The 26,799-nt window shown below is 49.8% G+C and overlaps 1 protein-coding gene across 1 annotated transcript in view; it reads left to right on the top strand.

The window, feature by feature from the left end:
• Positions 1-346: 346 nt before the first annotated feature.
• The window catches only part of Fam207a (family with sequence similarity 207 member A), a 32,905-nt gene continuing 6,452 nt past the window's right edge, over positions 347-26,799 (top strand). The window contains exons 1-4 of the mRNA XM_027394299.2: positions 347-519; positions 4,262-4,370; positions 15,911-15,979; positions 22,149-22,296. Of these exons, the coding sequence (XP_027250100.1) occupies positions 382-519; positions 4,262-4,370; positions 15,911-15,979; positions 22,149-22,296 (464 nt within the window). The 5' untranslated portion in view covers positions 347-381. The remainder of the gene's footprint in view (positions 520-4,261; positions 4,371-15,910; positions 15,980-22,148; positions 22,297-26,799) is intronic.

Consider the following 26,799-nt stretch of genomic DNA (forward strand, 5'->3'; position numbering starts at 1 on the left):
CTGCACTGCACAGAGACCCGCATGAGTAAAACCTGGCCAGGGCCCCGGCGTCAACCTGTCTCCCTACTAGGGCCCGGGCTCGCCGCGCAGAAACACGCCCGTTTCTCGTCATTTGCACCCGAGGCCCCTGTCGTTTTAATCCCCCTGGTTTCTGCAAGACCAAGGGTCGGTCCCACAGCAGCCACGTTGGCGCACTCCCGACTTGCTCCACCGGATCGTAAGCACCGAGGCCGCGCACACCAGACGGGAGGTCCTTCCGGGGAGCGGCGGGACGCGGATCCGCGCCGGGCCGGCTTCTATTTCCGCCCCGCAGGGAGCACTTCCGGGAGGCGCTTCCGCTAGTGCGGCGGCGCTGCTCCTTGGCGGAATCGTCCTGTGAAGATGGGGAAAGTGAGGGCGCTGCGAGCACGTGTGCACCGGGCGGCCGTGAGGCCCGACGCGGAGGCTGCGCCCGGCCCCGCGCCCCGCGCCCCGGAGCCGGTCCTCCCGCTAGCGTCGGCGGGCGGAGCGGGGGCAAAGGTGAGGTGTGGGGCACCCGCCTGGCCGGGGTCTCCGCAGAGCAGGGCTGGTTGTTGTCCCACACACCGGGGGTGCCACCTCCACTGTGTGTGTCCCGGCCCCTCTAGTTAGGGTCCTGACCCGGTCCCTAACTAGAAGGCACCCGTTGTGCCTTCATCGGTTGCCCTCTTGGTTGAAGTGTGCGGCTCCCTTGCAGGAGGAGGAGGAGGAGGAGAGCATCCCACCACGCTGCGGAAATGCTAGCTCTTTAAAATCGCTCCGGGCTTCGAGCAAAGGAGAGGTTCCTCAAGTTAGGTGACCCGCAAAGAAGCGCTGTGCAACCAGGAATCTGCCTTTGGCCTCTGCTGTGGACAGTCTGTGTGAATGCAGGGAGATTGTGGTCTCTTGTGTTGGGTTCTTTGACTCTTGGCGCGATGTTGTCAGGGTTCGTCAGCGTTGCGCTATGTGTCCACATATTCTTTGCCTGGTGCTTCTCCTTCAGCTGCCTTGGCAATGTTTTCTGGTTTGCATAGGAGCAGCAGAGGGGGCATCTTTGGACCGAGGGGCCAGTGGCTTCCCAACAGTATTGTTAAAGCTTTTTTTGTCAAGCGTTTACTGTGTGCCGTGTGTCACACACCTGTAAAGCTGACAGTCTCATTTGTGATTGCGGCAGATGAGATTTTTTAAAAATCTTTTATTTTGTACCTGTGTTTTGAGTGCACGTATGCATATATCACATGTGTGTCTGGTGCTGTTAGAAGCTGGCGTGTGTGGATCTCCTGGAACTAGAGTTAGGGATGGTTGTGGGCCACCATGGGTGTGCTGGGAACCAAACATAGGCCCTCTGCAAGAGCAGCAAGTGCTCTTAGTCAACGAGCCACCCATTTCTCTAGCTCCTGGATGAGATTGATTGATTGCTTGCTTGCTTGCTTGCTTGCTTGCTTGCTTCCTTCCTTCCTTCCTTCCTTCCTTCCTTCCTTCCTTCCTTCCTTCCTTCTTTCTTTCCCTCCCTCCCTCCTCCCTCCCTCCCTCCCTCCCTCCCTCCCTCCTTCGATGCCTCCCTCCCTCTGCCTCCCAAGTGCTTCGGTTAAAGCCATGCATCACCATGCCCCGATAGATAAGATTTCTTAAGAGTTAATAAATCCTGGAGGATGCCCAGATACTTAGTGAAGTTGCTGGTGTTTGCCAAAACCTGGCTCTAGAGTCCTGGCTTTAACTCAGTTTTCTCCCATTGGTCTTTATGGCAGTACCACACAGCTTGGATTAGAGTGTTTTGAGTCAGTTTTAGCTCTAGAGATGTATGTCCTCAAGCACCTTCTTTTACAGGACTGTGTGACTCTTCCGATCTCCCGATGTGTCTTTTGCATTCCCTTATGGATTTTGGTATCAATGAGTCAATTTTTGCAAAAAAAAAAAAAAAAAAAGACATCTAGTGTGGATTTTTTTGGTTTTTTTGTTTGTTTGTTTGTTTGTTTGTTTTCAAGACAAGGTTTCTCTGTATTGGTTTGGAGTCTGTCCTGGAACTCATTCTATAGCTCAGGCTGGCCCCAAACTCACAGAGATCTGCTTGCCTCTGCCTTCTGAGTGCTGGGATTAAAGGCATGCACCACCAATACCTGACTTAGTGTGGATTTTTTTTTTAATATGTTTACTGTGTCTACATATGGACACATGTATGCCCAGGCATGTCTGTGGAGGACAGAGGACAACTCATGGGAATCAGTTCTCTCCTTTTATGTGGTTCCAGGGATTGAATTCGGTGGCCAGTATCTTTACCCACTGAGCCTTCTTGGTAGACATATGATGGAGTTTTTAGCTAATATTTAGAGCAGTTTAGGAGATGTAGCCGTCTTAAGAATATTGATTTTGGGGCTGGAGAGATGGCTCAGAGGTTAAGAGCACTGGCTGCTCTTCCAGAGGACCTGAATTCAATTCCCAGCAACCACATGGTGGCTCACAACCATCCATTATGAGATCTGGTGCCCTCTTCTGGTGTGCAGATATACATGGAAGCAGAATGTTGCATACATAATAAATAAATAAAATCTTTTTAAAAAAAGAATATTGATCTTTTAGTTAATGAGAACAAGATAACTTACCATTTATCCCTTTAAATATATGTTGCAGTTTTTATGATTAAATTCTTGTACTAATTTTGTTGTTTATTCTTAAATATTACATAATTTATTTTTGTTTTGTCTGGACACAGGAATGCCATGGGGTACACATGTAGAGAGGTCAGAGAACAATTTGTAGGACTTGAGTCTCTCCCACCACATGGGTTCTGGGATTCAGCTTTGCTCATCAACCTTGATGGAGATACCTTTCCCTACTGAGTCATTTTACTGGACCTTAAATATTGTATTTTTTTGTTTTGTTTTTTGAGTCAGAGTTTCTCTGTGTAGCCCAGGCTGTCCTAGAACTCACTCTGTAGACCAGGCTGGCCCCAGACTCAAGGGATCCGCCTGCTTTTGCCTCCCAAGTGCTTGGATTAAAGGTGTGCATTCACCATTGGCTGGTAGTATTTTATTATTTTTGATGCTGTTACCAATAGAATTTTTTTTCTCTGAATTTTGGAGGTAGCTTATTCATCACTAGTGTATAGAGGTACCATCTAATTTTTCATATAGACCATTTCTGAGTTTATTTTTTTGTTGCGGGGAAACAGGTTAGTATTGTAGCAATCATTATTGATACTGTTTGCTTGGATGTCTTGTTTTTTGTTGTTGTTGTTTTTAAATTTTTTTTGTTGTGTTTTTTTGTTTTTTGTTTTTTTTTTTGTTTTTTTTTTTGTTTTTTTTGAGACAGAGTTTCTCTGTGTAGCTTTGGAGCCTGTCCTGGCACTCGCTCTGTAGACCAGGCTGACCTTGAACTCACAGAGATCTGCCTGCCTCTGCCTCCCGAGTGCTGAGATTAAAGGTGTGTGCCACCACCGCCTAGCGTCTTTTTCATTTTTAATTAGTGCATTATTTTTCTGTACTAGGAGTTGAATCTAGGTAATTGTTCTACCACTGACCTGTGTCTACCATTGTTTGGTTGTTTTTTTGGGATTTTATTTATTTCATTTCATTGTTTTATGTATTTTATTTTATTTTGGAGACAGGGTATCACTATAGATCAGGACGACTTGTCACTTTCTGCCTAGGCTGTAGCCTACTGTGCCCAGCTTTTTATTTGTCCATACGGCTAAACTATTTGAGAATTCTTCCCATCCCTTTCTCCATCTTCCCATTGCTTATTTCCCCCATTTTCCTTTTAATTTGATAACTTGGCTCAAGCTTAAGCTGTTTGTTGACAGAGATTGTTCTTAAGCCCCTTTGGCCAGTCCTATCTTTGTCTTGCTGTGTGCTTGGTATCCCTATTTTGACCCTCAGAGGTGGTGGAGGACTTAGAAGATTAAGATTCCTTCTGCTCACTCCTGGGAGGATTTAGGCATACAGTTGCAAGCAGCAGTGATGCCCTCCCTCAGAGCTGCTCTTGGACCGGCATATGTTTGCGTGGAGGCCGTGCTCAGTCTCTGTTGCTGGTGGAGCTCTACTCTGCTTTTCTGATAGACACAGCTGGCCTGATGGTTCCCAGTCTGATCGGGGATAGGAAGGAAAAGCCTGGGTACAGGCCTGATCTGGGAACAGGGACACAGCTGCCCTCCCAGGGCCTCTCTGGTTGAGAAGTAGAGGATTTTTGCCTTGCCATCTTCTCTATTTTGACTCCGAAACTGAAGGTCAACTTGATGTCGTCCTCTCTTCTCTTGTTGGGACTGCAGGACTGGACATTGGTTCACAATGACATCTTTGCCAGGACACAGATAGACCCTAGTGCCTTGGTGCAGAGGCTGGAACTGGACCAGAAGAGTGTGGTGTCCCTAAAGAGAGGTGAGTCCCCTACCTTCGGAGAGGCAAGAGGGCAGCCTAACAATTGCCTGTGGGCTAGCCTGTGCTTTTAAAACAATGTTAGGCCAGATGTGGGTGTCGAACACCTTTAATCCCAGCACTTCAGAGGCAGAGGCAGAGGCAGAGGCAGGCGGATTTCTGTGCATTCGAGTCTGGGCTGGTCTACAGAGCAAGTTCCAGGATAGTTAGGGCTATGTAGAAAGACCCTGTCTCAAAATAAAACAAAAAGATGTTACTTTTATAGAAAAGAATTTAAAATAGACTAAGTAGAAAGAATAGTGTTGAGAAGTTCCATGTGCCAAATGCCTGCCCTTAGTGCTCATACACTGAGCACTTCTGAAGCAAGTACCAGACCGCTTGGCATTTCATTCATAAATTCATGAGCACATAATAGATAAAGTTACCTACAAAGTTGATGCTATGCCTGTATATTAACAAGAAGGCAGAAAACAGGTGGGCCTTGTGACTGCCAGGTAGTTAGCCCTGACCAGTATTGTGACCCTAGGTACTCTCTTTTCTTTTCTTTTCTTTTTTTTCCAAGACAGGGTTTTTCTGTACAGACCTGGCTGTTCTGGAACTCACTCTGTAGACCAGGCTAGCCTTGAACTCACAGAGATCCGCCTGCCTCTGCCTCCCAAATGGTGCTGGTATTAAAAGCGTGTGTCACCATGCCCAGCCCAAACACTGGCATTTTTTTTTTTTTTTACTCTTATCTGTTTATCTTATGCAGAATTTATTCCTGTGCCTTTGGCCTCCTTAACTGTGTATTTCCCATGTCTGCCCCATTGAGCGGGCATAGGGTCTGGAGTTTTAGTGTGAGGTGGAGATGGGTTTTGGGGGTTTTGGGAGGGCCCCTCAGGATCATGATAGCCCTGGCCAGAGAGTAGCCTTGGTTGTCTTTGCCCATGATTCTTGCCTCAGTGCATGTGTTTGGGGCACAGGATGTCACAGGAGGAGGTGCTCCTGAATACACACACCACTTGTTCAGTTCTACAGCCAACCTTGGTCCCGGAATACCAAGCGTGGTCTCTGAGATACCTCCAGGGACTCTTCTTTGCAGTTTCCATGGTGTATATACCACGTGTCTTCTAATCAGCCCCACCTTCTTGGGGGGCCCCTCTGACTGTCCGTGTCTCTAGCTGTCACATATCTGTCCTCAGTTAACTTTAGGCTAGACATGGGGGACTGTTAGACCTCACAGAGTCCTGGTGAAATAGGGTAGACTTGGCTCCTTCTCTGCCCAGGGGCACAACAGATAAGCAGCTTGTTGGGCACAGCAATGCCTTCAGAGCTGTTGGGGGCACCCCCCCCCCCAATCCCCATGTAAATCCCAGTCCTTCATCTCATTGCCACCTGGCTGAGGCGTTCAAAACCTAGGCCTCCCAGGTCTGCATCTCAGAACCCTCTCCACATGATTCTTTTGGTTGCCTGGTACCTTTTCTGCTGGCCACTTCTGTTCCCGACTGGCTTGCTACCTGAGCCAGGCAGGTTGAGAGGGCCCTGACTTGTGTCAGAGTGGGCATGGGTCACAGAGGAAGCTGAATCTATGACTCAGTCTCTTGTGTGTCCTGCACAGCTTGGTCCTGAAAACATGACCGGGGCAAGCAGGAACAAAGAAAGGACAGACACGCATACTGGAAAGCTGGAGTAGGGTGGCCTCTGGCGGGCTGTGGTTACTTTGATGGAGGGTACCCAGCAATCTGGGAACTCAGGGATGTCTTAGGGTTTCTATTGCTATGACAAAACACCATTTCCAAAACAACTTGACTTACATATCACAGTCCATTGAGGGAAGCTAGGCAGGAGCTCACAAGAGCAGGAACCTGGAAGCAGGAGCTGATGCAGAGGCCATGGAGGGTGCTGCTTACTGACTTGCTCCTCGTGACTTACTCAGCCTGCTTTCTTCTAGAACACAGGGCTACCAGCCCAGGGATGGTACCACCCTCAATGGGCTGTGCCCTTCCACATCAATCACTAACTAAGAAAATGGCCTGCAGGCTTGCGTATAGCTCAGTCTTAAGGAGGCATTTTCTCATTTGAGGGTCCCTCTCTGATGACTCTAGTTTTCTTTTTCTTTTTTTTTGGTTTTTTTTTTTGTTTTGTTTTTTTTCAAGACAGGGTTTCCCTGTGGCTTTGGAGGCTGTACTGGAACTACCTCTTTTAGACCAGGCTGGTCTCAAACTCACAGAGATCTGCCTGCCGCTGCCTCCCGAGTGCTGGGATTAAAGGCATACATACGCCACCAACGCCTGGCCATGACTCTAGTTTTCTTTTCTTTCTTTTTTATTTTTTTTAAGATTTTATTTATTATGTATACAACATTCTGCTTCCATGTATATATATCTTCACATCAGAAGAGGGCACCAGATCTCATAAGGGATGGTTGTGAGCCACCATGTGGTTGCTGGGAGTTGAACTCAGGACCTCTGGAAGAGCAGTCGGTGCTCTCAACCTCTGAGCCATCTCTTCAGCCCCAACTCTAGTTTTCATCAAGCACCAAACTAGCCAGCACAAGGTGTCTATGTAGGGGAGCAGTCTCAGGTAGCGGTCATCTGGAGGAGGAAGCTATAGTTGGTAGTGTTTGCACACTGGTCAGTGGTAAACACTGTGCCTGGACCAGAGGAAGGCTTTGCCATTTCTATGGGTCTGAGGCCTTGGGGTCCTTGGCATGGCTGAGCCTATGTCAACAATATGCTGTCACTCAGGACTTCATTTGCTCCCCACAGTTTGCTCCATGACCTGCTAGTTTCAGAGGTATAAGCTATGCTCCTGGATGTTTTTCTGCCCGTATCATTGCAACATCTCCTGCCCCATGCCTCATCCTTGCCCAGGACTGACTCAGAAATAATTCCACACTTCAGGTTCAGGAGCTGAGGTGGCTATTGCTGGTATGGACCCAAGGACGATAGACAACTGCCATGACCCCCCATGTGCACACACAGGCTGCCCTATCGAATGCAGGCTTGTAACCCCAGGAGGTGGTAGTACCTTTGTCCTTGTGAGTGCTTGTTAGTGTCATCTCTCATCTTTCTCTTGGTGCCTTGGGGACCAGCTCCCTCCTGCTCTGCTGAGCTTGCCTTCCTGTGACAGGCAGCCTCCTGGAAGGGGCAGGGTTCTGCAGCTGGGCTGTGGGGCTCCTGACCTATGCATCTTTATCTCTTGCCCTGGGAGGAGAGGTGAGGCTGTTCCAGAGGTCTCTCCCATCCCCAGCCAATAAACCCAGCTTTGTCCTATGGGCTAGAGGGTCTTCTCTGTGGGATCCCAAACCCCCATGTGAAGTGGTTCATGGCTCCCCTGCCTGCTCTTTCGGCAGGGGTTGAAGGAGTTGTGGCAGACACCAGTGAGCACCCTTCCTCCCACCCCTTCCTGCACATGGTGTGTCACCTGCTGTAGTCGGCTTGAGCTGGTGCAGTGAACCTGGGCATGACACTGCCTAGCAGATGCTGTCTGGCATCTGCCTTTATTGAACTTGGACATGAAGCTAAACTGGTATTGTGCTGTATGGAGCATGTTTTGGAATCTTATTTCCCATTCTCTGTCCCGAACACTTGCAGAGAGTAAGCTTGATCCATTTCCAGCTGTCATCTGTCTGGATTCTAACTCAGAGATATGGGCAGGATGAGGCAAGTCCTGCCAAGGAGAGCCAGGGTGGGGCAGGGGCTCCTAGAATGGAGGCTGTGAGAAGTGTGTGAATAGCACCGTCAGTGGCCCTTGGTCAGTATGTTGCTGGGTGCCATGGCCACCAGGAGTTGTGAGGGAAAAGGGTCATTAAGAGCCTTATGCAAGGTGAGGTGGCCACAGAGCTGTGGTGCAGGAAACCCAGAATGCACACACATGGTCTTCTCAGGCGTCATGACAGGTTCCAGAGCTCAGGTGGCTGTATCTTTTTAGACCCTCAGTCTCCCCTAGGCTGAGCAGAGTGAGTGTGACTTTGCAGGGTCTGCCTTCTGTGAATGCCAGGTTCTTTGTGTACTCACTCTGGTCAGCAGGGGGCAGCAAAGCTTCATTTCCTAAGGTCCTGGTGGAGAGGACCTGCTGGAAGCCAGTTCCTCATGTGTACAGAACCCTAGGAGGAGGAGGACTTTCTTTAGGAATTTTTTTAATAGACAGCTGTGAAATCAGGCTATGACAGAACCCATAGGACACACTCTTCACTGTTTCCACTCAACCCCCAGGCTTAGCATGTGCACACGGCAGTGAGTTATGGGAACAAGCTGTAGAAGCAAGTCACAGCATGAGTTGACCTTGCCTGCGGTGCCCTGTGAATGCTGGCTGCTGGACTGTGGGAGAGCAGGAGGGACAGGCCTGTTCGTCTGAAAGCACTCCCTGTGGGGTGCTGGGCTGACTTATCGGTGCACAAATCTTGAGATACCAAACCAGGGTTGGCAGAAATGGCCCAGTGACTGCTTCTGCATGTCCCTTCCAATGACATTTCTTGGGTCCTCTATTACCTAGTTGTGGAGTGTGATGCACAAGTGTTTGTGTGTGCCAGCAGGGAGCCAACTAGGGCTAGGTTCTGGTCTACCCATTGCCACTTCCTTCCTGCAGCTTTAGTTTATATGGTGCCAGGACCTACCATTTTATCTTTTCAGAGCGTGAGTATAGAAGCTGACCTGAGCTGGTAACAAAGCAGGGCTTCACCTGTGATAGCTACTGGAACATGTTCCAAATAGCATGACAGCCGACACTTTCATCAGACCAAAGGTGCCTTTTGGGTTTGGGGCCTTAGAACCTGTCTAAGCATACAGCAGCAGAGCATGTGGTAGAAGATGGGTGTGGGCTCCCCGGACACCCTCACTGCCTGAGTGTTTCCTGTGCTCTGTGGTGGACCATATCAAGTACCCACCTCTACCTAGTAGGGATTACCCACCTGTGGTGGTGTTGAAGCCCGGGACTGTTGAGGGGACTGCATCCCTAGGCCCCAAGAATCAAGGTCTGTTGTGTAGGGCTCTTGGGGTCCTTGTATGTTCAGCCCTGATAGACCAGGGAGCATAGTTGGACATGGCTCCTCCGCCCTGTCCTGCTGGAGGTCTGCCTGTAAGTATGGAGCCAGCCTTGTGGACTGTTGCCGCCCTGTGGCAGATATTTGACCACCAGGACCCAACCTCCACCTGGAGTTGCATGAAAAGTAACTCGTAACCAAGAAGCATCTGTAGGGACAGCTGGTCAAGCTCTGAGGTGACCTGTTGAACCTGCTCCTGCGTGGGTCCTGTATTTAATGTCATGTTAACTGTTCCCCCGTGTTCACATGAGACCTGCCACATGCTCCCAGGTCTATTTGGAGCCACCTGCCCGTTTGCTTACAGGACCCACCTGGTCCTTTAGCCAGTGGGTGCTCAGATTGTCGTCACTGTACTTTGTCCCAGACCATGACACCTGGTGGCATGTCCCTTCAGTGAGGCATTGTTTCTTCCCAGTGGCTAATGAGGTGGCCTGATGGCTCTTGTTTGGGACCAGAGGACTCAGAAGCTCTTCTGTCCTTACAGATTGTCCCCAGCTGCTTCAGAACCCTCTAGGGAGGGGAACTCCGTGCCTACCACCAGTCTTATGCTGGGGTGCAATACTGGAGGCTGTTTGCCTCTTTGGGGGTGTCTAACCCCTGTTTGGGGTGTTGTTTTGGACACTCGTTTGCCTCAGGAGGACAGGCAGGAGTGGATGCAGTCTGAGCATGTGGGGCGCTGTCACTAAGCCCAGTACTGTGGACCAAGTGGCTGGGTCTGTTTTGGGTTCTTGGTGTATTTCTGCTGTTTGTGGAGCTTGACTGGCAGTGTTCGGCAGAGGCTCTCTGCTCCTCACTCACGACTTCCGTCAGCAGGTAGGCTACAGGCAGCTGTAGGTTTTGGGATCAAACCCTGGAAAGGCTTGTGTGTGCTGGGTGCAGATGTCACCCTGTGATTAGTAGCTCCTGTCCTATTACCGGGCTCTGCATTTGATCTGGCTGCCTCCCTTTGGAATACCCTTGCCCTGTGTATTCCAATTCCACACAGATGTGCCATCTTTATAGGGCCTTAGCGGCCCCCGTGACTTCGTAGGGTCACGGTCCATTGCTGCCCAGATGGCTTCTTGAGCCACTGCTTCTCTCCACAGTCAGGAAGCTGAGAGAGACGAATGTTCAACTCCCTTCCTCCTTGTATGCCCTCTAGGACTCCAGCCCACGGAACGGGACCCTGCATTTGGGGGAGTTCTTCCCACCTCAGTTAGCCTCATTCAGATGATCCCTTGCCAATAACCACCATACCCAGCCCTCCCTCCTGTTTAAGATTTAATTTACTATTATTATATGTGTACAGTGTGAGTATGTATGTGTGCACATATGCACACACACAAGCCACCTCATATGTTGGGCGATCCTATGACAACTTGAGGAAGTTGACTGTTGCTGTCTGCTTTGGGATCCAGGGTTTGAACTCAGGTCGTTGTAGTGCAAATTCTGATTGGTCTTAATAATAAAAGCCCAGAGTCAGATAGAGAGGTTAATACTGAAGGATCAGAGAAGCAGAGAAGTCAGCCACTACAGTTCTTTCCTCTACTGAATCCTCAGACCAAAGGGGCGAGCGATCCTGTCCTCAAACTGCCTCCTCAGACTGATTGCTTAGACCGCATGCCATGAGCTCCTGTCTCCTCCCACCTAATATTCCTCTCTCTGCCCAGCCATATCCCTCATGTCTCTACTTCCCTAGTGCTGGGATTAAAGGCGTGTGACCCCCCCCCCCCAAGTACTGAGATTAAAGGTGTGAGCCACCACCACCTGGGTCTGTTTCTCTTTTAGACTGGATCAATCTCACGTAGCCCAGGGTGACTTTGAACTCATAGAGATCCACCTGCCTCTGCCTTCTTCGTGCTGAGATTAGAGGTGTGCGCCACTATTTACTGCCTGGCATCTATGGCTAACTAGTGGCTAGCTCCGCACTCTGATCTTCAGGCAAGCCTTACTTGTTAAAACACAAAGTATCACCACAGACAGCAAGCACTCTTAGCCTGAGCTATCCAGCCACTCCCTTTTTAAACTGCCTCACTCTCACTAACCCTGAGCTCATGACAGTCTTCTCGCCTCAGCCTCTCCAGTGCTGCTTATCTCAGCTGCTTTCTCACAGTAATAAAAAACCGACCCATGCAGGGTGCTTGCCACTCTCCTTGGGTGCTGTGGGTCCTGAGCAGCCCAGGAGGACCGGGTGGCGACATCTCCTTCTCGCGCTAGGAAGATACTGGTACAGGGTTGACATTGCTGCTGCTCTGGCCCTTCCTGTCTGTCCAGTCATCCTGTTTTCATACTGGCCAGTGTCGATTGGTGTAGGCCTCAGCTGTGTTGCAAGTTTTATTTTAAATGTTTTGCTCGTCCTATGGGGGTAAACTGTAGATTGGGGGGTCATAGTCCTGCAGCTGGGCCTGCTCTGGACCTGCAGTCCTGCACCTGTTCAAGTTCCAGTTGTCTGGTAAAGAAGCCTGGGCTGAGGTGTCCTGCCCCAGTATGGCTGTCGCTATTGTCACTTTGTCACTCCTCAGAAATGCTTGCTGGGCTCTGTCTCCTTCCTTCCTTCGTGGTGTGAGGGCTGCAGCTGATGCTGTGACAACTGTTAGTCAGGGAGAAGCCTGGAAACAGCTACACTTGAAAGCCCTGTTGTCCCGGCCACAGCTAGGGCTGAGCTCCCGAGAGGTTCCCTGTCTGGGCAGCAGCCACGGCCCCTTCTGTGTGCGTATTCTAACCAGCACAGGCCAGCTACCATCACACCCATCCCCTTGTCCTCATCATGGAGTCTGCACCTATCTGTCTGGTTGCTGCTGGTTTCTGGGCCCGTCTTTCTGCCCATGGGGAGTTGCCGTTAGCCTGTGCAGAGTGCAGTGAAGCGAGGGCAAACATCAGTGCCAAGTGCAGTGGGACCCCGAGGGCTGGGTCAGGGCTTCAGCTTCTGCATGACCTCAGCATTCCAAACCCTTTGCATCTGCGAGAACAGCCTGTTCAGTTCTGTTTCTGGGGGGCCGGGCAGGGCTGAGAGGGTCACATTCTAGCTAGCATTCTCCGTAGCCTGCTCCAGCATCCCTCATGCCGTGTGATGCTAGGCCTGTTACTGTTTGGGCCAGTTTCCACTGACCTTGGGTGTTATTCTTACTTTGGAGTAATTGCAGCATTACAGAAAGTTGAAAGAATCATCTAGGGAGAATTACTTCCTGCCCCCTGGATGTCTTACCATTGGGCGCCCCCCCCACACACATCCCTTGGTGCTGTCTTGGCTGTGCTAAGCCCATTTTTTTCTTGTACCCTCAGATAAGCCCTCAAATCCCACCCCAGCCTGACACCTCACATGTAGGCCTTGTCACCTCACTTGTGGTCTGACATTGCACACCTAGTCTTGTGACACCTGCCTAGGTATGGTTCTAGGGCACACTGAAGCTCAGGGTAGCGCATTCGATGCTGCATCGTCAGACCTACCGGGGGAGCAATGACTGAACCCTGGGCCCTCTTACCCCCAACCCCCTCCATAGCCCCCATCTCAGTGCATTCCCAGCCCTTCCTTCTAGTGGAAAATGAGTAATTAGAGGTGGAGAGCAGGAGGGCAGGTGGGCTCCAGGCTAGAAGCAGGGACACAGGACTCCAGCACTTTGGCTGTAACTGTGGGAAGGAACTGAGTCACCAGCTGCGGAGGCTCTGTGCCTCCTGATCCCTCAGCGAAGGCTGAAGTAGCTTAACAAGGGTCTCCAGCTTCCCGAGACAGGACTTGCCTATGCCTTGTTTACCCTTAAACATGGCAGCTTCTCTATTGTACTATTCAGGAACATCCTCGTGCAGTGCGTAAGATGGCAGGAGACCGGGTTTCCTACATACATTGGGAGCATGTGTCCGCAGCTAAAGCCATGTCATCTCTAGGAAAGTCAGTTAAGGCCAAGGGCACGGACCATCCTTGTGTTGTTTTGGAGCAGACTAGCAGCCGAGACACCAGTGAACTGACCCCACTGACCCTGGCCCTAGTCCTGGTGTTTCCATCAAGTGGGGTTCCAGGTTTATTTCAGAGATGTACACATCCCACCAAGAAGCCATGCCACCAAGTTGCCCCAGGATGTGGGGCTCGGGGGGCCCAGTAACCAGTTTCCTTTTTTTTTTTTTTTTTTTTTGCCTTCTAGTGTCTCAGTTCCATGCTTAGTCCTACTTATTTGCTATAGGCAGGAGGTGCTGCACTGGCTGGTGGTGACCCTAGCTGGCTCCAGCTGTACTAAGAGTGGGCTGTGATCATTCTCAGAGAAGAGGCAGCCCTGCTGGCATTGTCCAGGCTCCTCAGAGCCAGCCCATCAGTGCTGTCTGCTTACATAGTCCATTTGTCTGTGTTCCACCGTCAGCCAACTTCTGGTTAATTGGGACAGGTCTAGCTGATGTTACCACACAGAGCATGCTGTGGTGAGCCCTGGTTTTTGCCTTTGAAAAATAGGGCCATGTTGTCTGGTTCCTGGTGGAGATATAACCTGTGTTCTTAAATGCCCCCAGGCAAGTGAGCATTCAGCCACAGAGAGGCCCTCTGCCTGCAGTCATGGCTGGCAGGGACTAGGGACTTCTGTAAGTCCTCTGCCTGGCTGGTTGCTCTTCATCATATAAGAAGATGAGTGTGCCTGGCAGTACCACAGACCCAGTGGTTTAAGTGCATATGGTCTCAGTGGCTTTGGAGGCTCAACTGTGCGACCCAGTTGTAAGAGGGAGGGCTCAATTCCATTGGTCCCTCTTGCCTGGTTGATATTGTCTTCTCTCTGTGGCCTTCCCTGTCTGTCTCATGGTCCTCATAAGAATACCAGTCAGCAAGTTCAGGGCCACCTTGATGACCTCGTTTGTAAAGGGGACCACATTTTATTTAAACTGCCTTTGTTTGTGGACCCTGTGCCTTTAAGAAAACGATTTGTTTGTTTTCATTTTATTTGTATTAGAATGTCGCCTGCATGTATGTAAGTGTACCACGTGCATGCATTGCCTGTGGAGGTCAGAAGAGGGCGTTGGATCCCTTAACACTGGAATTACAAATGGTTGTGAACTGCCATGTGGGTGCTGGGAACCGAACCTGGACTCTGTAAGAGCAGCCAGTGCTCTTAACCTCTGAGCCATCTCTCCATCCCCAAGACCTGTGTCTTAGTTTTATTTTCTGTTGCTGTGATAAAATGTGACAAAAACAACATAAGGGAGGAATGGTTTATGTGGCTCACAATTCCAGGTTATAGTCCCATCAATTCGGGGACAGAAAGGCAACAGGAACTTGAATTAGCCAGTCACATTGTATCCATGATCAAGAGCAGAGAGCAATGAGACAATGTAAGCATACTAGTGCTGAGTTTGCCCTCTGCTTTTTTGTGGGGGAGGGGAGGTTTGAGACATAGTTTCTCTGTGTAGCTTTGGAGCCTGTCCTGGAACTCTCTCTGTAGACAAGGCTGGCCTCCAACTCATAGAGATCCACCTGCCTCTGCCTCCCCAGTGCTTGGATTAAAGGTGTGCGTCACCACTGTCCAGCCTGCCCTCTGCTTTTCATTCAATCCAGAGCTTAGCCCCTGCATTGGTAGTACCCATCTTCCCAGTGGATCTTCCCACCTCAGTCCAATTAAGAAAATCCCTTATAGGCCAACATAATCTAGACGATTTCTCATTGAGACGACCCTCCCATTATGTTCAGTTGGCATTCAGAACTAACCATCTCTCCCTGTCTCCAAAGACAGTCATACTGTTTTTCCTTCTGAACAAATGTTTTGAGACAAGGTCTCACTTTGTAGCTGAAATTTTTATTGTAGCCCGAGCTGGCCTCAAACCATCTCTCTCTCTCCCTGTCTCCAAAGATAGTCATACTGCTTTTACTTCGGAACAAATGTTTTGAGACAAGGTCTCACTTTGTAGCTGAAATTTTCATTGTAGCCTGAGCTGGCCTCAAAAGTGTGGCATTTCTCCTCCCTCAGCCTCCTGAGTGCTAGGATTATAATAGGCATGAGCTCCATGCCTGGCTGCCTGCCATTCCATTCTAAAGAACCTAGAGTTAGCATTGCGGCACGTGGGTTTGGAACACAGTTCAGCCCGTACAGTAGGGATGTGCCAACACACATAGCAGGTTACCTGAGGCCAGGAGCACAAGGAAGAGAGGACAGAACCAGGCAGGTGAAGCTACCACCAGTCAAGATAGGGTAGAGAGCCAGAGATGAGAGGCTGTGGGCTGTTGTTCAGTGATGGGAGCTCTCCTGGGGACTTTGTTCTCAAGCTTTGTGTCCTAATGGCTGGCAAGCAAGGTGGAGATGTGTCATGTCCAGGACCTGGGGTTGGCACCGAGACAACCCCACATTACACTGGAGGGCCAGCAGAGCTTGGAGAGCTTTACAGCAGTGTTCCTACATAGGGACCCACTGCTGTGTGGAGCCCTGAGGCTGAAAGTGTAGGACTGTTCATCACCTGAGCATGGTCACAGCCTGCCTTGTCCTTGGCTTTAGCCTCTGCAGGGGTGGAGGGACCTGGGCTGAATAGACACAGTCTGACCTCACTGCTCACTCACTCATGTGTTCTCTCTCCTCAGGTACAGAGCCAAAGACCATTTTGCCCAAGAAGGAAAAGCTGAGGCTTCGCCATGAGCGATGGCTACAGAGTAAGTTCGTGTCCTTATCTTGTGAATTAGCCACACTTGGCCCATTCTCATCCGGACACTGGTGTCACATGGCTGGACTTCTGCCCCGTGGATGCTGGTCATGTCTTTGTCCTCAGAGGCCCTGGTGGGATCCAGGAGGAGCTCCCTGGGAAGCATTAGAGGCAGCACTCAGTGACTGGCTTCACTTGGCCACACAGAGGGAGTCAGGGCTTCATGAGGTAGTCTGTCCCCAGGGTAGACATAGACCGCCACGAGCCACCTGCAACATCCTTGCTTCCTCTTCTGTAGTAACCCATCTTGAAAGTTGTTCTCTGTCCCTTTGGGACAGCGTCTGTTTGGGGCTCCATAATGACAGCTTTAACTACAGAGGTAACATGTATATCTGTGGGGTCAGACCCCCACAAAGGTCAGCCTGTCTGCAGGTCTTTCCAGGTCTGGTTGAGGTTGGTTGTTGTTGTTTTATAATGGTGTTCTACTGCCCAGGCTGGCTTAATTCCCTGGATAGATAGCCAAACCTGACCTTGACCTCCTGATCTGTAGGATTACAGGAGTATGGCGGCTTGCCTGGCGTGTCTGAAGTTGGCTTTGGTCGTGGTCTCCAGTCAGGCATCTGGAGCAGATGGAGCAGCTCTCCCTCACTCCCTTCCCTTCTTGTATTAGGCATTTTTTGTTTTTTGTTTTTTTTTTAAATTATTTTATTTTTTTTTCCATAATGCTGATTATGTGTGACTTTTCCTAAGCATTTTCCTGTTTACTTGAAAATCGCAAAGATTTGTTTTGTAATTTTTTTTTCTTAGCGATTATCTTTTTGGTGTGATTCTGCCTACTTTGGGAGTTAATTTGGAACATTTTCATCTTTGTGTTCTTGCATGTTGAAATATGATTTGCTTTATTTTTTCTTGGAAATAAGGTCATTTTTCTCAAGTTTTTTTCTTGAAAACTTTAAAGAGTGTTTTTTTTTGAAGCAGTATTTATAGAAATTGACCAATTTCCTCAGTGATTACTAGTTTTATATTTTGTTACATTTCGGGTGTTTTTTAAAGAAATAGGCTGCTCTCTTCACTTTCTCATAATTCCTAGCAAAAGGCTGTGCGGTGTATTCTCTGTGCTGAGCAGGAAATGCGGAGGCTTCGGCTGCAGGACCTGGCCGCATCTGAGGTTTGCTTCTGATACGGAACTTTTTGTTCCTGCTGGTTGATCCATCTGAGTCAGCTTTAATTGTTCATGATCTCTTCTTAAACAGTTTAATTTCATCAGATCTCAGACATTATTAGCAAAAGGCCTTGTATTGCTTCTTCCTCCCTGTGTCCGCCACCACCCTTCTCCAGTACTGAGGGTTGAACCTAGGGTCCTTCTGATGCTAGACAAGTGTTCTACCACTGAGCTACATCTCCGGCCCTGCTTCCTCATTAGATAGATACCTTTCCTATGTTGTGTGAATGATTGGTCCACATGCCTGCCGAGGTCAGAAGAAGGCATCAGAGCTCCTGGAACTGGAGTTATAATGTGGTATGAGCCACATTGCCGGTGCTGGGAACTGAACCTGGGTCCTCAGGAAGAGCTGTTAACTGCTGAGTTTTTCTTGTCATTCTTGTCTGTGTTCTGCCATTTCTGATGAGATTCATTAAGAAGCTTCATCTCTCTAGTCTAAGAATCCTGGCTACTAATTACCAGTCCTGCTATCTTCCCCTCACGCTGTGTGACTCCCCGTTCTCAGAATATGGCGGGGGCTGTCTTCAGTTAGCACTGTACTTCTTTACCTCTCAGCTGCTCATTGGTCCATTCTGCCTACCCATCAGCATCTTCTTAGTGCATTTCGAAGCAAGTTGGGAGCATTTGTACCCTTGCACCCAAATAGGTTGGCTAGCGTTTAGCTTGTCTGTGATCCTCTCTGTTCTCTTGTGAAGAGTGTGTTTGCCTAGCACAACAGTGACTTCTGACAGCTCCATCTACCACCTGACTGCCCAGGGTGAGGTGTCATGTTGGGCATGTCTGTGGTTGGTTTGCTGTTGTCTCCTGGGAGTGCACGCACACAGGTGGTAGGTACTCTGCCTTCCTGCTAGGCTGTACTACTTGCAGCAGTGGCCAGGCCCATGGCTTAAAGGCATCACACTGCCCGTCTTTGCTGCCCTGTCTCCTGTTGATGGATATCTGTCTTTCCATCTTGTCTGGAGTGAATAAGGCTGTGTGAGCATTTGCTTCAGTCTTTCTGTGGACATGTTTTTATTCCTCTTATGTAAATAGTTAGGAATGGAATGTTGGGTCATAGGGCAGGTGTATGTTTAGTTTTATAAGCAACTGCCAGACATTCTTCTGAAGCAGTCGTTCATGTGCGCCCCTCCAGCAGCATGAGAGTTGTGGCTACACAGCCGTGCTGATCAATGGTGTGTGTGTGTGTGTGTGTGTGTGTGTGTGTGTGTGTGTGTGTGTGTGTGTGTGTGTGTCTTCAGTCATGTATCTGGTGACATGGGCTAACATCTCATGGCATGAAGGTCTTTGCTCTGTGGCAGAGTGCTGTCCTGTGTGTACATCTCCTTTGCGGTTCATCTTCAGTGAGGTTCATTTTTCTCTGTGTTTTTATTACTGAGCTTGGGGATTCTCTGTGTGTTCTGAGGACTTACTGGCCCTGGTCAGCTGTGTGTTCTGGGGACCTACTGGCCCTGGTCAGCTGTGTGTTCTGGGGACCTGCTGGTCTTGGTCAGCTGTGTGTTCTGGGGACCTACTGGCCCTGGTCAGCTGTGTGTTCTGGGGACCTGCTGGTCTTGGTCAGCTGTGTGTTCTGGGGACCTACTGGCCCTGGTCAGCTCTGTGTTCTGGGGACCTGCTGGTCTTGGTCAGCTGTGTGTTCTGGGGACCTACTGGCCCTGGTCAGCTGTGTGTTCTGGGGACCTGCTAGCCCTGGTCAGCTGTGTGTTCTGGGGACCTGCTAGCCCTGGTCAGCTGTGTGTTCTGGAGGGGACCTGCTGGTCTTGGTCAGCTGTGTGTGCTGTATTCCTTGCAGACTGTTTTGCCCATTTATTTTCTTAACTTTTGACAGGGTTTCTCTGTAGCCTTTGCTGCCCTGGAACTTGCTTTGTAGACCAGGCCTTGAACTTATAGAGATCTGCTTGCCTCTGCCGCCTGGATGCTAGGATTAAAGTCGTGTGCCACCAATGCATGGACTCTCCCCCCCTTTTTTTTTTAAACTATAAGAATTTAATTTTAAAAAAATCTAACCTATATTTATTTTTCCATATGGTTACAATGTACTTTGTTTAAGAAAGCCTTGCCTACGTTGATCTCTGAGTTTGAAGCCAGCCTGGTCTACGTAGTGAGTTCCAGGGCAGCCAGAGCTAGATAAAAGACTCTGTCTCCTAAACAAACAAAACCCCCCAAAGAGCACCTAACCCGGAGTCACGAAGATGCCTTGCCCTGTTCTTTCCCTTTTGAAAGTGCCCAGCCTGGCTAGTCCTTAGGTGTGATCCACCCTGACGTGGCGTCTGTCAGCTGTGAGTTGGTGGGTAGTCCTGCCACAGTCTGATACAGACTGTTGCTGTTTGGATTGTCGTTTTTTGAAAGTCACGTGGCTTTCCTCTGTCCCATGCTTGTGCTTTGATCATTGTAGTTCCAGCAGGGAGACAGTCACACAAGGCCTTCTCTGCTCCTTTGTCTTAGGATGCTCTGGGTATTGCCGGTTCTCAGCGTGTCCATTTAATTTTACTGTTACTTTTCCATTTTTCTTAAAGACAACAACAAAAGCTTAGAGGAATCATGATCTGTGTTGCATTAAGTCTGTAGGTCAACTTCAGGAGGGTTTGTCACCAACACTGAATCAAAATCTAGGAACAGGATTGTCTCATCATTGGTCTAGGTTTCCTTAGTTTCCATTATCAGTGTTGCAGATGTTCTCCCCCGAGTGTGTGTGTGTGTGTGTGTGTGTGTGTGTGTGTGTGTGTGTGTTGTTTTGTGCAAACTTCTAAAAGTTGTAAAAGTACAAGTGATTTTTTTTTTAAATAGGAACCTTACATTTGTGATCTTGCTAAGGTCATGTCTTACGTCTGGGGCTACACTGGATTCTCTGGGACTTTTTTTAACGGTGTCTCTCATTGCTGTCACTGTGAAGAACTGTCCCAAGCTTTACCTTTGTCCTGTCCCTCACTCCTTTTTGCCCCACTCTGCCTGTTGACTTAACCACCCCAGTGTCAGATCTCTGAGGAATGGTCTCCCTCCCTGGGACAGCATGTTTTGATGATGGCCCTTGAATGTCTGTGGCCTTATCAGGTGTAGGGAGTGAGGGGCAGCAGCAGGTGCGTGCACTTCTCTGTCTTTGTCTGCACTCCGCTCTGGACTCCATCCTTGTTTGTTTCAAGGGTTAATAGACCTGCTTTCTGCCTTTCTGCCTATTCTGTGGAAATAAGGTCTTGTTCACATTGGGACTTTTATGTTTGGAGACAGGGCCTTGAATATCCTGGACGGTCCTGGAGACCGTGAACTTCTTACCCTCCTGTCTCTAACGTTTAAGGGTTTTGGTTTTGTTTTGTTCGTTTAAGAATGGGATTTAGATTAGTTTCTGAGCTCAGCTTGGATAAAGCCCTCCCTGTTGCAGTGTGGTTAGGGGTTGAGGCAGGGCACATCTGCCTTGACTCCTACCGTTTCCCTGCTGTTTCTCCCGCCTCTGTCTCTGCCTCACTGGTAGACTCGAGTGTAAGAGACTATGGTTGGCTCTGCTATCTTGTTGAGCTCAGTAGAAACGGATGGGGTATTTGCTGTCTTAGATCTGTTTATGGTTTCATTGTAATTTTTACCACGACTAGATAATGAGTTTTACCACATCTCTTCTGGTACATCCAGTGACCAGGTTTTCCCCTTTTAGCCAGCATTGTCATGGGTCATGGTGGGTTATAACAGCTTCCAGACACCAAACTATCCCTGCACGCCCTAGGTCACCCTGTTTGGGCATATCTGGCTTAGATTTGCTTGTGTGTGACTGTACTGCATGTCTTCCTCAGCCTTGCTCTCTTTCTGCCAGGGAAGTTCAGCCCCCAGACTAGCTCAAGGAAGAGGGACTAGTTTTGATGAGGTACTAAGTGAATTGTTTGCTCTGTTCCAGCTAGAATGATCCCCCCCCCCCCACACACTAAATTGTCACTTTATGAATCCATGGAGTCTCTCAGGCTGCATTGGGCAGAGGGCTTGGAGAGCTGTCTTTGTCTCAGGGTGAAGTGATAGACCCTGCTGTGTAGGACCTGCTTTCAGGGGTGGGGGTGGGGTGCTTTTTGACCTTCCCTGTGAGGCATCTTCCCAGCTGTAGGTGGTGGCACAGTTGCTCATGCTGTGCTGAGGAGGAGGAAGCTGCTGGTTCCTTACCCCTCTGTTAGGGTCTCTGCATGCTTGAAGTTTCCCACTAAAAGTCCTTGTGTTGCTTTGTCACCCACAGAGGGTGGGACTTTGTCCCAGAACTGTATACACCCCACAGCCACATGCGGGCAAATAGCAAGTTGAAGTACTTGTAATATTAGCAATTTGGAATTGAATCCATCTTTTGAAGAAAATTGGATCCCAAGGCTGTGCCCTGCAGTGAACTTTCTCTGACTTTAGTGCTGTGCATGCCACCTGGCCACCCACCCTGCTCCCTGCTGTTCCCTGTGGCTGTCAGTTCCTTCCCATGAGGCCATTCTCCCCATCTCACAGTCTCAAGGAGGTACCACGTGGTTCTAGATTGCCCAGGATAAAAAGGACATTGTGGCTTCTCAGTAAGCGACCTATGGAAATGGAGCCTCGGGCCTGCATCTGTCAACTGTCCCTGTGCCAGGCCCCCCACTGGGTCTGTGTGCCCAGGTCCTGCACTGCAGCCTCCCTTCATGTCTGTGTGCCCAGGCTCTGCACTGTGCCCCTCATAGAGGAGGCGGTCCCCTGTGCTGCAGTTCCAAGCTTATAGTCAGCCCTGTAATTAAAATGTGCCTCTGTGATTAAGAAGAAAAAAATAACTCAGAGCTGGCCCGCCCCCCAAGTCTTTAGGGGCGCAGAGCAGGTGACAGCAGGGAAACAAAGAATACTTCTGCTCTCTGGGAACAAGCAGGCCCCAGGGTGCATTCAGCTTAGTGGGTGCCTTGGCATTGGTGGCCTCTGGTGGCAGGGGGGGGCTGGGGAATGGGGTTTAATTGGCATGTACTCCTGTCTCTCCCCTCAGAAATTGAAGCCATAAAGCTGGCTGAGCAGAAGCTCAAGGAGGCACGAAGGCGCAGGGCCACAGTGGTGGTAGGCGACCTGCACCCCCTGAGGGATGCCCTACCTGAGCTGCAGGAACTGGAGGCCAGCCGGCAGCAGCAAACCAGATGGTGAGTGTCTGGCCCGGCCATCTCTTACAGAGCTGTGGTCCGCCCTGGATCCCCACAGCCCTGCATTCAGAGGGGAAGGGGGGATCGATGGTGGTCTATGCAAGCTTCCATCTCTGCAAGGTGAACAGTCAACACTCAAGCCACACGTGGCCCAGAGAGACTCATCCTTGAATGTAGTGACTGTTGTGAAAGGAACACCCGGATTCACCCCTGGTGGCAGCCTGGCTAGCCCATCGATATGTGTTCCCTCATGCCTTTTTGCCAGTGGCCTCAGTTTCCCGCCTCCATGTGCAGTCAGGCGCAGGCCTCGTGGCCACTGCTGTGCATCCACTGACCTTCCTGCTCCCCTTGCAGACAGCTCCTGCCACCTGTGTTCCCCCCTCCCCTGGTCCCCACCAAGGGCGAGTGTCTGTACTTGGGCACTCTGGGGAGACCTCAGTGAGTGGGCATGGAACCCACACAGCCCTAAGTGTGTCTGTCCTTTTTGTGTAGTGAAAGGATGAAGGATGGGCACAGGGCAAGGGGCTCTCAAAAGTGCGGAGCTGAGCTCTGGGCCAGATGGAGGAGCTTCAGGGCTCTCTGCTCATAGTTGAGGGGCTTTCGGTATCTATTTGTCATTCCTGGTCTGTTTTCTGTCTGTCTTTTGTTGTTATTGAGGGTGGTGGCAACAAGGGTGAGGTGGCACAGTCTCGCTTTCCAAGCTGGTCTGGAACTCACTGTGTAACACAGACCAACCTTGAGCATATTGCAGTCCTCCTGCCTCAGCCTTCTAAGTGCTGGGATTACAGATGTGAGCTACCACATGAGGCTTGTGACCTCTTTTTTTTTTTTGGTTTTTCGAGACAGGGTTTCTCTGTGGCTTTGGAGGCTGTCCTGGAACTAGCTCTTGTAGACCAGGCTAGTCTCGAACTCACAGAGATCCACCTGCCTCTGCCTCCTGAGTGCTGGGATTAAAGGCGTGCGCCACCACTGCCCGGCTGACGCTTGTGACCTCTTATTTTACCTTTTTAGAAAAATAATTCTTTCTCCTACTGAATTTTCATCTGAGGATAAAGCAAAGGCTACGTGCACTTCATCTGTGAGCCCTCACCCTTACCGTGGGGCAGGTGGATGACATGCTATAGAGCCAGACGGCCAAGGGCTAGGTTCCCAAGACAGAACACCCATTCTGCTCAGGCCAGACTCGGCACTGACACAAGGTCAAGACTCAACAGTTGAGCAGAGCCAGCGATGCAGATTCCATTCCTGGTTCTTAAGTAAAAAATGTGACCCTGGACAAGGGTCCCTTCCCTCTTAATAGTTTTCTCATCTGAAAAATGTGCTTGGGGCTCCCAGAATGGCAGGGAGCTGCAAAAACAGCCTACTCTGCCAGCCCAGAGAGGAATGCGTTGGGGCTATGTGTCTGCACAGGATTGCTTCAGTTGCGGTGAGAGAAGGCTCCCATATTGTCCCAACCCTAATGCTTTCTTTCACACATGTACCCAGTGCGCTTAGTCTCACATACTAAATTTAAAGCAGTAATTAGGGGACTGAGGAGGTGTCTCAGTCTATCAGGTGTTTGCTGTGCACTTTTGCTGGCTTGAGTTGGGATCTCCAGCACCCGTGTAAAAGTCTGGACATGGCCTCTGTAACCCCAGTGCCACGTGGGTGTCGACAGCAAGGTTTCTGGAGCTCATTAGTCAGCCAGCCTAGCCAAGTTGATGAGCTCCAAGTAAAGTGAGGTAAGGCTATTGAGGAAGACGCCAGAGGTTGGCCTTCACATGGGCATGCGCACACACTCATATACGTGTACAGACTATATGAATGCACCTATGTGAATGCACCCCACAAAATAGTAATTTACAGGAGGGAACTTGAAATGTGGTCCTCCTGTTTCCTCAGGCTCTTCCTGATTCTGAGCTTTTCAGACTGAGGCAGGAGTTTTGGGGGAACTGGGGGCCGGCGTTTAGACAGGGTTTCTTTGTGTAGCCCTGGCTGTCCTGGAACTTGCTCTGTAGACCAGGCTGACCTCTAACTACAAGATCACCTACCTCTGCCTCCTGAATGCTGGGATTAAAGGTGTGTGCTACCACCACCCAGCAAGTTGAACTTTTTTTGGCACCCCCCCCCCCCCATTAAAGTATGCCCGTGCTTTCTTGAGGGTAGAAAAGACCTGGGTTGCCAGAGCTCATGCAGACTGCAGCCATCTTCATGACATTATCCAGCCACACGCCGCTAGGCTAACTCATCACTGAACCACCCAATGGAGGTGTGTTTCCCAGAATTCTCATTGTGCTGGGTTCTGTCCCCTCCCACTCTGTGCCTTTGGGATGGAAGTGGCCACACTGGGCCCAGGGTGGGGAGCTATGCTCCCTTTCCTCAGGGACAGGGTCTGCAGGGACAGGTTCTGCTGAAGAGGGAGCGTTGCCTCTTTGCTGAGTCTTTACCCATCGTTGGTTTATGTTCTCGTAGACTGAGTGACTACTTTATGCTTTGGGCTGTCATCCAATACTTCTTCATTTATTGCTGAATTATTATTATTGTTCCAGTGGTGGCCAGCAGCATTTCTTTTAGTAGTTCCCAGGTGGCTCCGATCTATCTGCCCATCTATGGGGTGGGTGTGTCTGAGTGCTTCCTCACCTCCTGATGTCAGCAGATCCTGGGAGCTCACTGTGGGCATCTTCTGCCTGGTCCTGGTACCAGGTGTTTCTCCAGGGAGCCTGGTTCCTTGCCTTGGAGATTGATGCCAGGTAGCGGATCTGAGGCTGGAGTGCTGGTCACTCCACAGTCTTACTTCTAACAGAGCACATGCTCCAGTCCACGTGCCAGCCTGAACAATTGTACTTGGGGTTAGGAGAGCGTTACAAGGCTGTCCTCACTCTGGCAACTCCGAACATGTACTCCACTTTGGTGATTCTGGAGGGATCCGGAGGTCTTAGAGAGAGCCATTACACTATGGCCGTGGTTTGTACAGTAAAGGGAAGAGACACTCGGCAGAGCATGGGAGTCCCAGAGGCAGAGCTGAAGTTGGGATGGGAGACTCACCCAGCACCGAGGACTATAGCTGGGGATGTTCACCATGCCAGTGACTCTGCCTTAGGCCCCTCTTCTCCATACCTGCACTCTGCCAGCCCCTTAACTGGCCTTTGGGAGTTCGGGCCCCAAGTATCTCTGTACTCTGTTAAACTGGCCTCGTCCAGGGCAGTGCCCTTCACAGTGGGAAGGAAGGTGCTGTGGCTAAATGGCCACACGTTCTGCCCACCACAGTCACATCCCCCTCATGTCCTAGGCTCCAAGGGACTCTCCCCCATACCACCATTACCTGGTCTACTGCAAGTCCATGGTGTGGCCTAGTACTTTTGTGTGGCAGTGGCCTAAGGGTCTTCACAGTACCCGCCAGGTACCCCCTGTAGTGGCTGCTCTCTCACTGGAGCTGGGTTGGAGGGTCCACAGGATTCCTGAGGTAGACTGTAGACCATGCTGTCACCAGCCAACCTACTTACGAGAGATGAAATTCTCTCAAATAGGCTGGCTGTTGTGTCGCACACCTTTAATCCCAGCATTTGGGATGCAGAGAAGGCAGTTCTATAAATTTGAAGCTAGCCTGGTCTTCAGAGCAAGTTTCAAGGCAGCTAGGGCTACAGAAAACCCCTGTTTTAGCTGGGCGTTGGTGGTGCATGCCTTTAATCCCGGCACTTGGGAGGCAGAAGCAGGAGGAACTCTGTGAGTTCAAGGCCAGCCTGGTCTACAGAGTGAGTGCCAGGATAGGCGCCAAAGCTACACAGAAACCCTGTCTCAAAAAATGGAAAAAACAAAACAACAACAAAAACAACCCCCAAAACAGAAAACCCCTATTTTAAAAAACAAAAACAAAACAATAAAAAGAAAGAAAATCTTTGCCACAGGGTTTATGCTTTTCCTACTCATGATCCCTTTATACCTGAGAAGGCTTTTTTGTTTGTTTGTTTGTTTGTTTTTCGAGACAGGGTTTCTATGTGCAGCTTTGGATCCTGTCCCGGGATTTGTTCTGTAGACCAGGCTGGCTTCGAACTTACAGAGGTCTGCTGGCTTCTGCCTCCCTAGTGCTGGGATTAAAGGTGTGCGCCACTATGCCCGGTTCCTTGGAAGGTTTCATATGGCTCCAAGTACTTAGGTTTATAAGGTAGCTGTAGAAATCAACCACTGACAGAATAAATCATAAGTAAGAAACTTATTTTAAAACAATCCTGTGGGATACATATAGTTTTGCCTTTGTTAAAGATGAAAGCCTATTGTATTCCGATGAGATGAATATGCTTGTTTAACATAACAAACCAAATCTTGGGCTGAAGATGTGGTTTAGTGGGTTAAGAGTGCTTGTTGCAGAGGGCCCTGGTTCAGGTCCCCAGCACCCAAGTTGGGTGATTCACAACTGCCTGTAACTCCAGCTCCAGGGTATCTGATGCCCTCTTCTGGCCTCCATGGGCACCTACACTCACGACATTCACTCACAGACACATACATGTACACAAAAGTAAAAATAAA

This window comes from Cricetulus griseus (genome assembly GCF_003668045.3).
Source record: "Cricetulus griseus strain 17A/GY chromosome 1 unlocalized genomic scaffold, alternate assembly CriGri-PICRH-1.0 chr1_0, whole genome shotgun sequence".
Taxonomy (NCBI): domain Eukaryota; kingdom Metazoa; phylum Chordata; class Mammalia; order Rodentia; family Cricetidae; genus Cricetulus; species Cricetulus griseus.